The following is a 12,670-nucleotide window of genomic DNA, read 5'->3' as shown; positions in this document are numbered from 1 at the left end:
AATGATAAAAATAAAAGAGGAAAATATAAAAGGAGTATAGAATATAATTTCTTTTATGGGAGAAATTGAAGAATACCTTCTCTTTTTTTTTTGGATAAATACATAAGGTATTATTTTTTGTAAAAAAAAATTATAATTTTACATTTAAAGTTTTTTTTTATATATTTTTACAATTTTCATAGAAACAATAAGAAAACTATATAAAAGTAACATCAAAATAACATCTAAACAATAACAAAAAATAACATACAGATAACAAAAAATCAATAACAAATTAACAAGAGTACAACATAAAAAGACTGTATTTTCTGTAAATAAAATCATAAAAATATTTAAAATTCCGTGAAACCGTATTTTTGTAATTTTTTTATTGTTTTTGTGTATTTGTGAAATAATCCTTTTTTTTATACATCAATTAAGTTTACCTTTAAAGAAAATTTAATTCAAATATACCTCTTTTTATGAGTATTATACCTAAATTATCTTCACACTCTCACATAATTAAGACATAATTTTAAATATAATACATTGTGTTCTTTAGAGATAGATGTATAGGTTTGTAGAAAAGTTGGGGTAAAATTTTAATTAAAGAAAAATAAAGACTATCGTGAAGTAATAGGGATAAAATTAGTAGAATGATTAAAAAAAAGTAAGCATAATCTATAACCTCTATAAAAGTGAGAATAATTTTAGACTTTTACTATGTAAATAACACAATTAACCTTCATTAAATATTAAATTACAAACTTTTTTTTTTTTGAATGAACAACAAACCATTAATATTTTTTTATGCTTTCAAAAATAAAAAATTATATTATAATCATCTACCTTACATCTAATTAGGAAATAATTTATTTATTATTTTATTAAATAAAAATAAATAAAAAATAGAAGTTTGCTTATACATATGCATAAGTGTATATAAAATGTTAATTTTTAAAAAAGAACTATATATTTATATCATACATAAAAAGTTAAAATATTTTTAGACATCCACTAATTGAATTATATAATTAGCCTTCAACACATATTAAATTACAAAAAAAAAAATGATAAAACAAGTACCACATTACACTACACTACTTCTTAAGGTTAATGCTAAATAAGTTTGTCATCCAATTGACATTTTGTCTTATGTGAAATATTTGTAAAGGTGATTATTTTATCAAAGTCTCTCAATTACAAATATAATTTTAAATTAATAAGGTTTCTTTATTCTTTTAAGTGAATATTTTGCCTTTGATAATTATATAATCAATATATATATATACTAATAATCATACCATATAATAAATGAATTTATTAGTGTAAATAATTAAATTGAGATAATATTTATCTATAATCTATAACTGTAATAAAATTGTTAATAATTTTAGAGTTCTATTTACACTCGTATACTTCATTATTAAAAAAAAAATTAACTTAATAAAAACTTTATGTATTATTTATTTTATAAAATAAATTAGGTATTTTATGTATTGATTATTTTTCTCTTAAAAAAAATCTAAAGTATTCTATTTTACAAAAATAAAATGTGTGTAAAATATCCTAAATATTTTTAAGAGTCACAAAATTAATAAATAATTTTGGCTCTTGTTAATTTACAAAAAACAATGAAGACTAAGAACATCTCAAATGGCGATGCAAATAAGTGAGCAAATATAAAATATAGCTTATTTTGTCAAAAGTCTACTCTAATGGTGTGTCAAATTGTGATACAAATATCTCACATAACAAAAAGTAATCTAAATTTGGATCACAATATAGTATAATGTAAAATTTGCATTACAATGAATGCTATGATTTTATAATTACTATTATGCTATTTTTAATATTTTATTATAAAAGTTTAATTAACATGTTTGCATATCATTTTATATTTTTAATAAATTGTTAGATGAACATTTAATGATAAATTAAATTTTGCATTAAAATTTATAATAATAATTGGAGCATAATAGTAAAAATTGATGCAAAAATATCACAAAACCATTATTTGTAACAAATATAAATCAATTTTCACAGCTCCCATTAGAGATGGTAAAAAAAATCAACATATTACAAATTTATTGAAAAAATATTTGAACTATGGGCTCACGTGTACGTTAGACCCAACTAGTAGATTTTAAAAGAGGGAATAAAAATTAAGGGTATAGGCATTAATTTAAAAGAAGTATGTAGTGAAATTTTCTCAATTTTTATTAGAATTATGAAACTTGTGTAGTTAAAGACAGACTAGCCAGTTGATCATATTTGAGTTAAGGATACCAAATGAGTATTTTAGTGTACCAAACATGTATTTAGATAAAAAGGATGGTACTAAACCAACACTTAGCAATTTGTGTTCGTCAATCATGTTCATATCATGTCGAGACTTATGTATTACAAACAAATATCAAACTCAAATCTAACATTAAATAAAATTGACCTAACACAACCTGTATAACTAAAAAAATCATGTTTATGTTTGCCAGTCAAGCAATCTTCATAACTCATCAATTTTTGTACTTTAATAAAAGTCCAATCTTCAATAAATCTGAACAAAAATATACTGTCACTAACTATTTAGCTCTAGTACTCAATCTGAAACACAAACTTGGCTCTTAACATTTAACATTTCCCCTTGTTGTGGACATGAAATACAAAACTATATCTCAAGGTCTACTGCAGTCTTCATCATGGAACATGGTAAAATCAGGTACCTCCTCGATACGCTCTGCGGGCTGCCAGAATAAAAAAAGAGATTATTGAAAAGAAAATTTTGATGTGATAATGAAGAAGGCTAAAAGTGACATGGAGAAACTCTAAACCTGCCACAATTGCAACAGTCGCCATAGCAAAAAATCGATGATCATTACCAAGCAAAATAGCTTGCCTGCCCATGATCCACACGAGAGATACCTGACAAGAATATGAAATTAACTCTTGAGCCTTCAATATTACTAATTTATCTAATGTTAATTAATGTAAATAGCTAAGGAAATTATCTGGCTAAAAGTAATTGGATTTAAGGTGGAAAAAAGTTGAATAAGCAACCCAAATCAGATGACCAAAACCTAAAAACCAAAACATGTGTTGCTCCATTACAAAGAATTTTGTGACATGACTAAAATTCACATCTTGCAATCATATTCAAAAGTTAAGTCAGAAGGTTTTAATTTGTTTTATTTAGGAGGGATAAGGGTCAATCTTTATTCTTTAAACAACAAAATCAATCCCATCAGCATACTACTTTTATCAATTCTATCCCAAATAAAGGCAAAGACAAGGGTGACAAAAAAGCTGAGCTAAATGCTATCCATGCACAAATACATTGTTCTGAGAAAAAACATTGCTGTAATCAATAACACATATCTTTGTTTAATGATATGTTCAGAAGCTTACCGAGAGAGTCTTTGTAGAAGACTTTGATTTGTGCATTTTAGTGCGCGATCATACACGATCTCTGTCCTTTTGGCAACATCATGCCAATCATAAAGCCCCTTCATCTAGCAGCAGTCATGAAAATGAGAAAAAACACATTTAACCACTGTTCAAGTAGTCAACTTTCACAGACAATTTATTTAATATCAAATATCCTTACTCGATTGTGCATCACTTGGGGATCAATCATGGGAAGAATAGATATTGCCTTCTTGATTGCATGAACCATATCACCAGGATCTGGTTCAGCTAGTACAATCATGTCATCTGGTAGAACCTACAGCCAGAAATGGAGTAGTTAAGCTAAAATGTACTCAAAATTACTGAAGTGTGTTACTTTGTGATCAAACATTGAACATGCATGATAAATAGTTAGGCCCATTATACGGACCTCGGGAACACCTCCTACACGTGTACTGACAGTCAATAATCCACAACTGGCAGCCTCTAGTATGGCTATGCAAAAGGCTTCTGTTAAGGAACTGTTATAGGGATGAAACCATGTTTAGATAGAGGTTCCGGAGAGCACATTAAATGCAAAACCCATTGGTGTGAAATAGCTTTACTCGTGTATGTAATTGATGAGTTAAAATATTATAGCAGAAAAAAAAATGAATAGACAACTTAAGCTGAATTATAAGGTACCCCTACCTTGCATTATCAAGTACCTGTTTAAGAATATATGGCCAGAAACAAGGACAGAACGCACTTGAGCATGTGGGACTGCACCCAACATTTCAACACGATCTTGAAGGGAATGTTTCTCCCTCATCTCTTCTAACCGCACACGTTTAGGTCCATCTCCTCCGACAATGAAACGAACCTTATTACAGATTTCTGAATGAGATAACCAGAGCAATAAACAAACTTAACAATTTTATGTTTCAAAATGGACAAAAAAGAGAAAAAAGCAAAAAAGACAGGGGTGTTTGCACCAACTAGATAGGTCATTTTTGGTTTTCCACGAAAGAACTTATTTTCTGATCTTTATATCTCCTTGTACCAACTCTAACAGCTATTTTTTTTTTTGTTTTGAAAAATTTTGCAGCAGCAGTAATAATTATTATATTGCACAGTGAAGAAGTGAAAGTATACTATGCTGATATGATTTCAAATTGAAAAAGATGAAAACCAAATCGAGAGTCAGACAACAGCAGACGAAATATGATATCGTTCTCAAAAAACTCACAAAGGGATATAATCGGCAGACTTCTGGAATAACTTCAACAAGCAGATCAGCACCTTTCCTGTACACCAGCCTACTAATAACAACAATAACAATTTCATCACGACTAAGTCTTTTTGCAGCAGGCTTGAACATAGCTGTGTCAACAGCATTAGGTATCACAAAAACCTTCTCTGGCAGCAAACCCGAGCGTAGCACTGTATTTTCCTTGCTTGTATGAGATACACAAATTGCCTGAGTTACATCCGCTAAAGTAAACTGTAAAACCTTATTCATGTGGATGCTACCAACATCAGAAAAACCATAGAGTGAGTGATCAGTAAACACGGCCTTATACCCCATTGTGCGTGCGTGCATCAAAGCTTCATGACAGAGAGTTGAGAATGCTTGATGGCCATGTACCAATGATATCTTTTCTCTTACAAGTATAGTCCTTATAATAGGAAGAGTTCCATAGAAGGTTGGTAGTGTATTCTGCATCACAAAGGGTGTCCATGGTATATAGTAAACTTTCAGCCCTCTCGTCATATATCTCACTCCAGATCGGTTCCCATAGGCATGTGTCATTACCACCACCTTACCAATCAAAAGAAAATGAGTCCACGAATACAAACATAATATAATTATCAATACAGCATAATTTCCTTTTATTATGAGACAATCCAACATCAATTTAGCACATGCACTGTCATGTGATGGAAAAGGGGAAGAAAATACGTGTGCAAGTTTTAAAAAAAAATGGTCCAACGATACATTTGTATTACAGTTATAGGAACAAAATAAATATAAATATAGTACTTTCATATGGCTACTATATGTGACAACATTTTCTAACCTTGTGGCCAAGCTTTATTAGACATTGTGCGAGGTAGTAAATGTGATTCTCCACACCCCCAAAATTGGGGTAAAAAAAATCAGAGACCATTAGAATTTTGAACCTTTCCTTCTGCTCACCCATCTATCCCAGTTAGCTGGAACTGAAGTTCAATCCACCAATATTCTATGAGATCTTGGCGTTATTGTTTGGTCTCTAAGGAAAAAGTAGCAGACAATTAAATAAACCGTTATTGGAAAATTGAAAACTGATGAACACGACAATTAATGCACAGTTTAGCATCTCAAGGACCATAAAGGAAGCAAGTCAGATGGCACTAAATTATAATGATGTATCTCTATTGTTCTATGCTCGGCAAATATGTGCATAAGGCCTAAGCTAGTAAATAGTGCCAGAAATTTTGAAGCCTATGCAACAACATTTAACAAATTTTGGGTTACACTGAACTGGGATTAGAGAGTTACCCTACCCAATTGAAAATCTAACTAAGGTTTATGAGTTAAAACTCAAACCATTGCAAGAATCTCAACGGTGTCCCACAAAACATCTACAATAAGAACTTGAAACATAATCAAAACATTCAAAGCTCTCCATTTTCAACAGGCTTCCTCTGTTTAAAGAGAAAAAATCTGGAGGGTGCCAGTGTCTTCAAAATTAATGATAATTTCTCTAGCAGAAAATGCTAAACTTCTTGGAGTGTTCCAACCTTTATAATCTAGACTGAAAAACAACGAAGCTTCCATCATATAAACACAAAGTCCTGGAATTGAGCAGAAAGTTTAATGTTATATAAAAAAAAAATACACTGAAAACTGACAAACCTTTCCTGAGATTACTTTATAAACTCTGTTTGCTCACAAAAAAAAAAGTCGTACAATATAAACACTAAGGTTGCCAATATTTCTTCACTTCTATTTTATCAAAATATAATGTAATATAATATATATATAGACGTACGGACACTATTCTAATAGTAATTTAAATAGTTTTATTATATTCTAATCATACTCGAACTACCTTTATAAATTTTAACATATTCTTTTTCAAATTATCTTTTAATTTTTTTAACGCTAACCCTAATTTTAAAATTTAAAATATATATATATCTTTTTTATGCAAAAATTCCGTACGTAATATTTAAATAACAATTATAATATTATTATCATCTAATTAAATTTATAAAACATTAAAGTAAAATTTATTATTATTATTATTATTATTATTATTATATCAGTGAACAAATAACAGATTTAACTATATTTTATCAAAATTGGCTTCTTCAAAAGATTCTTTGGATCTGTCTGTAGCTGTTAATCATGGCTTCATCAAGCACAATCAGCATGGACACAATCAACAGTTCCTTTGGACGACGAAAATGTTGTTGTTCGATTTCATTTCGGTGTTGCTCATATCACCAGTAATCTTTGCAAGAACAAGAGCCATCTTTGAATGAGTGGAACCGGCTTCTATCTCTCACCACTATTTCCAATCCATAAACCTTAGAAATAAGCTTCATCACAACATGACAATCTCTACAAATCCTCAAATTCTTCACAATTCGAAGTACAACATTTCCTTCTCTTAATCGAGCTATCCCAAAAGCTACCGCTAGTTTCTCACTATGCCTACTCACTGAATCTTCCTTTTCCTCTTCTTCAACATCATGTAAAACATTCCCGATTTCGGGTACATATCCACCTTCAACTTTAAGTCTCAACATTATTTCCCTCAATTTTTCATAAGCTTCTTTCACAATCTCATCTTGTTTCTGATCAGCCATAAACCGATAAACTAGCTTCTCAACTTCAATCATGCTCCATCCGGGAGCTTTCTTTATCTTCTGCTCGCTCGCTGATCTTCTAACCGAAGCAACATCTTCCCATTTCCCTAAACTGGCATATACATTCGACAAAAGAACATGATCACCACTGCTAGAATTGTCAAGATCGAATCTCGAAAGTCTCTTCTTTATCTGCTCGGCCAATTTAACATTACCATGAAGGCTGCAAGCCCCTAAAAGAGTCCTCCAAATGATGTCATTCGGTGAAATTGGCATTTCACAAGCAAACTCATAAGCCTTCTCCAATTTACCAGCTCTCCCATAAAGATCAACCATACAACCATAATGTTCAATAGTAGGTTCTATATCGAAATCTCTCATCATCGAGAAATATCTACACCCTTCTTCAATCAAACCGGCATGACTACAAGCATACAAAACCGAAATGAAACTAACCCCATCAGGCTTAATTCCACAATTTTCCATCTTATGGAAGAGCTCTATAGCTTCAACACCATAACCATGCATAGCAAGTGAAGCTATCATCGATGTCCACGAAACAACACTCTTCTTCTTCTCCAACATTCTTTCGAAAACTAACCGAGCCATACCTAAATCCCCACACTTAGAATAAGTATCGAGAAGTGCATTACACACCGAAACCATCCACACAAAACCACTCTTCTCAATCAAACAATGAACAACCTTAGCAAATTCAAAAGCACCAGCCTGTGCAGATGCAGATAACACCCCACTTAAACTAGCTTCATTAGGCTTCAATCTCAACTTATGAATCTCTCTAAAAAACCCAAAAGCTTCATCAAAACAACCATTTTGAGCAAACCCAACAATCATAGTACTCCAAGAAACATCATCCTTAACACTCATTCTTAAAAAAGTAATCTTTGCTAACTCAATCTCACCTAACTTAACATACCCATTAAGCAAAATATCCCAAGAACTCAAATTCCTAATAGGCATCATTTCAAAAAACTCTTCACCACTTCTCAAATCACCACATTTAAAACAACCATTAAGAAAAGCATTCCACGCAACAACATTTGGTTCAGACATTTCATCAAACACTTTTTTAGCAAAATTCAAAACCCCACATTCAGAGTACATACTCACGAGTGTTGTCCCAACAAAAAGATGTGTATCAAGCCCATGAATCAAAGCTTGACAATGAAGTTGAATCCCAAACCTAACACATCTCAAATTAGCAGCTGATTTAATAAGAAAAACGAAAGTAAAACTATCAATGGGAGATGATAAGGGTTTTAATCTCATTTCCATAAAGGTATTTACAGCAATTTGGGGAAAATCAATTAGACCTCGAATGAGTGTGTTGTACATGAAAGCATCAGGTGGGTTTGGAGATGAGTGGGAGAGAAGACGCCGAGCGTAGTGGAGAGGCTGTTCTTCGCCGGAGCCGTTGCCGGTGATGGTTATGGCGCAGTGGAGGAGGAGTTTGGAGAAGAGTAAAGGATGGTTTTGAAGAGCGTTTTTGTAGAGAAATGAATGGAGTTGCTTTGTGGTTTTGAGGGTTTTTGACTTTGTTAACAAAGAAAGGAATAATTTTTCTGCCATTGCTGTAGTTCTCCATGGTTAATTGTTCTTCATAATCAGACAACTCTTCTTCAATTATCAAAAAAAAAAAATAAATAAATAACTCTTCTTCTTCTAAGTGTAATCACAACAATATATATGAATTAGATTAGTGCAAATTAAAATTCATAGTCGATTTTCATGCTCACACGTATCAAAATATATATATTTTTTTTTAATTTTTTGTTTCATAAGACTATTTGTTATAACATCACCCGAGTTTTAAAAAAAAATATCACCCCAATTTACAATACCATAAATAGATATTATAGTGTACTATAATTGTTTAAAAAACTTCAAACATATTACATATATTACGAGGCCGTCTTAAATATTTTAGAGGCCCTGTTCCAATCTTAAAAATTTGGCCCTTAATAAAAATAATAGTATAATTAAATTTTATGTTCAATTTTTTTATTTATTTTTTTTAAGTATATCAAGTTTAAAAATTTACTTCTAGAAGTTTTAGTTAAAAAAAATGTTTCATTCATATTTGATAAGTTTTTTTCAAAAAAATAAAGTCTTGCCATTAACTCATATATATAATCGTGTGTATATTTTTCTTTTCTCTTTTGATATATTTTTTTTTTTAAAATGAAAAACTTAAAATTGAATAGAAATATTTAAATATATATGATGAAAAAAAAATATTTATTAATCAATTTTTGAAACAACTAAAAGATATTATATATATATATTCCACTATCAAACATATATTGAATGGAATATAAAAGATTGAAAAAAAAAAATATTAAACTCCTATAAATTGGAGGAGATTCTAAGTATAAAGAGGTGGGTCATTAATTAAAAAAATGAAAAAAAAAATAAACTGAAAAGGATTTAAATTTAAAAATGATAAATATTTTAGCTTTTATTTAGTTGGTCCTGTGCAAGGTTGGGCCCTGTGCAATTGCACAGCTTGCACAGGGTTAAAGCCGACCATGTATATTACATGTGTTCAGGGCCGGTCCTAAGGTATATGGAGCCTAAGGCGAAATCAAATTTTGGGCCCCTATACATAGTTTAACTATTATAAAAATGATAGTTCTAGTGCTTAGTGTAATGATAAAATTTTAAAAAACTCTTAAGAGGTCAAAGGTTCAATCCCTCATAACTACACATTAAATATTTTTTAAAAAAATTAAAAAGTAGAGGTTGGGAATTGAATCCATGACCTCTTACTTTAAAGTAAGACTTTTTACTACTACACCAAATAATTTTTGTTATATTTTCTTATTATTTAACACTTTACCTATGTATTAATTTTTTTTTATTTACAATTTCGGGGCCTAAGCGTTCGAGGGCTCGAGGCGCATGCGTAGCCTGCCTACCCTCAGGGCCGGCCCTGCATGTGACTCCTTTATGTGAGGGTATTTTGGGTACAGTACATATAAAAAAAGGTATGTTTCAATAATTAAAAATTAGAGGTAGATTTGGTTTATTGATAAATAAAAGAGGTATTTTTTAATTGGAATAATTACATAAGGCATCATTTTTTGTAAAATATTTACATTTTTACGTTCAAAGAATGTTTTTTCACATTTTTACGATTTTCTAAAAAATAACACGAAAACAACATAAAATTAACAAGAAAACTACATAAAAGTAACATGAAAATAACAACAAAAAATAATATACATATAACAAAAAATCAACAACAAATTAATAAGATTACAACATAAAAAGACCGTATTTTTTGTAAATAAAATCGTAAAAATATTTAAAATACCATGAAACCATATTTTTATAAATTTTTTTATTGTTTTTATGTTTTTGTGAAATAATTCCTTTCATTTATTGATAAATAAAAGAGTTATTTTTCAATTTACCCATTTGAGAGGAAAGGGGTATAATGGAAAGCCCAATGGACATAGCAATCCTCACGACAATGAGGTCCATGTCCGCCACTTGTATTGGGCCGAAAGTATTAATGGCAAATGGGGCGGGTCTGCCCCGCCCGCCTCGACAAGCTATTGCCCCGCCCCGCCCCGATTACCTTAAAAAAGTAATTGGGTCTGACCCGACCCAACCCAACTGGGTCGGGTTTGACCCGATTTTTTTTTTTTTTCAAATTTACTTCTTCAAATTTTATTTTATAAGTGACTTTATAAGTTAAGAGAAAAATATTTTCCTAAAATTTTATAAGAATTTTTATTGAATCAATTAAAGTATTTAATTATATTTTATAATTATTTTAAAATTTATCAAATTTAACATTAGGAGTTTTTTTTTTAATAAAAATATACATTCTCTTATTTTTTTTTTTTATATTTCTTAATAAACTTTTTTTACTAACCGTAAATCCCACTTATCAAAGACATATATTAGTCAAATATATAACACCTCAAACTAAACACCCCAATTCTATAATTTCTTTTTTTTTTTCTTTAAAAACAAATCCCACTTATCCAATCTTTAATCACAAAATAAAAACCCCATTAAAACAAAACAACAAACAATTACTAGGCACAGGAGGGAGTTTGGAGAATTCACTCTTCTTCTTAGTGGAAAAGACAATTCTTTTGAGGGTAACCAAAATCAGAACACCAAGAACAAGAGTGGTGAGTAAAGGCAGTGGTTCAACTTCAACAGTCAACACCTTGAAGAAGAAGAGTGATGATGTTAGCCAAGGAATGGGGACCCACCAAGAAACCCCAAGTCAAAAAGTAGCTCGTTTCATGGGCCACACATGTGCAGCCTCTCACTATATATATTTAATAATTTACTATTTCCTCATTCAATCATTTCAAGAAGAATTGTTTGAATACACAAACAAACAATAAGCATATATATAATATATGTTTATAATAGCTTTAGTTAGGTTCTTTTTTAATCTCTGTTGCCAAGATTTACAAAAGTTAAGCTTAATGAACGTAAGAGAAGTAGGACATTGTTTCTTGCTTCTCTTTAAGATATAACCTTTAATGATATGGGACCCGTTTTAGTTAAAGATGATGAAGTAAGCCGTTTATGAGAAATTATGAATGACAGAACGTGAATGCAATTACAGAACGTGACCCAATAATACCCAGATGTTGAAATCAAAACCAAATCAAAAAAATAACTGGTGGAGATTCATACCTGCAGTCGTCGACAAAAATAGAGAGTGAGGCCGGAGCTGGGTGTGACAACTGGCGAGGGAAGGTGAGAGGCGCACAGAGATAATCAATGGTGGTGGGATGGGAGAACTGTTAATTCAGTATTCACCAATGGGGGAGTCTTCGAATTTTTAATTTAGGGATTTAGGGTTAGGAATTTGATTTTTTTTTTTTTTTTAAGTTAATGCATTAGCGGATCGGGTCATACCCGACCCGCAAAAAAACCTAACCGGGGCGGGGCGCGGCGGGACAAAGACCCGAATATCGATTCGATTGTACCGGGGCGGGACTGCTCCATCGGGTCAAGGCCCCGATCCGATCCGCGAAAAAACCCCAATTTGCCATTTCTATTGATAATTTGGTATTTGATTGAGATCACATCTTGGGCTTAGGACCCATTTCGATCTGGGCCAGCCCAATTGATAGACACGCGGCCCATAACCTCATAGCCCAACTCAATTTGGTTGGGAATATCTTTTTATTTTTCTTTTTATAAAGAAATTTAAAATAAACACTAAAAAAAAAGAATAGAATATGTAAAATAAGGGTTAACGTATTAACATTTTAGTAACATTTTAAAATGTCACTTTTATTAACATTTATAGCTTTTGTAACATTGTGAAAAATGTAAGATATTTCAATGTGAAGTAAAGTTAAATGTCACTAAATAATTTTAGTAACATTTAAAAATGCGACTAAAATAATAATTAATAACATTTCAAATGTCACTATATTTATTT

General features: G+C 30.7%; 2 protein-coding genes across 4 annotated transcripts; both read right to left on the bottom strand.

Moving 5' to 3' along the window:
• Window positions 1-2,443: 2,443 nt before the first annotated feature.
• Window positions 2,444-12,056, bottom strand: LOC115725509 (phosphatidylinositol N-acetylglucosaminyltransferase subunit A-like). Of its 3 annotated transcripts, XM_061117047.1 has the most exons (10): window positions 11,914-12,030; window positions 6,151-6,204; window positions 5,445-5,639; window positions 4,613-5,185; window positions 4,092-4,246; window positions 3,815-3,905; window positions 3,584-3,700; window positions 3,385-3,488; window positions 2,811-2,901; window positions 2,444-2,723 (listed from the first exon to the last, which is right to left on the bottom strand). In XM_061117047.1, exons 3-10 carry the CDS (start codon window positions 5,565-5,567, stop codon window positions 2,655-2,657), a joined length of 1,323 nt encoding a protein of 440 aa, XP_060973030.1. In that variant the 5' UTR covers window positions 5,568-5,639; window positions 6,151-6,204; window positions 11,914-12,030; the 3' UTR covers window positions 2,444-2,654. The 3 variants fall into 3 exon arrangements, with proteins under 3 accessions (XP_060973030.1, XP_060973029.1, XP_060973031.1); XM_061117046.1 differs by lacking the exon at window positions 6,151-6,204 and having other exon boundaries at window positions 11,914-12,056; XM_061117048.1 differs by lacking the exon at window positions 6,151-6,204 and having other exon boundaries at window positions 5,445-5,586; window positions 11,914-12,050.
• Window positions 6,631-12,055, bottom strand: LOC115725507 (pentatricopeptide repeat-containing protein At1g74630-like). The gene is made up of 2 exons (XM_030655055.2): window positions 11,914-12,055; window positions 6,631-8,862 (listed from the first exon to the last, which is right to left on the bottom strand). The coding sequence occupies exon 2, from the start codon at window positions 8,812-8,814 to the stop codon at window positions 6,856-6,858; it is 1,959 nt and encodes a 652-aa protein (XP_030510915.2). The 5' UTR covers window positions 8,815-8,862; window positions 11,914-12,055; the 3' UTR covers window positions 6,631-6,855.
• Window positions 12,057-12,670: the final 614 nt, after the last annotated feature.

Source organism: Cannabis sativa, chromosome 6, assembly GCF_029168945.1.
Source record: "Cannabis sativa cultivar Pink pepper isolate KNU-18-1 chromosome 6, ASM2916894v1, whole genome shotgun sequence".
NCBI classification, from domain to species: Eukaryota; Viridiplantae; Streptophyta; class Magnoliopsida; order Rosales; family Cannabaceae; genus Cannabis; species Cannabis sativa.
This window is presented reverse-complemented; position numbering and strand designations above follow the sequence as displayed.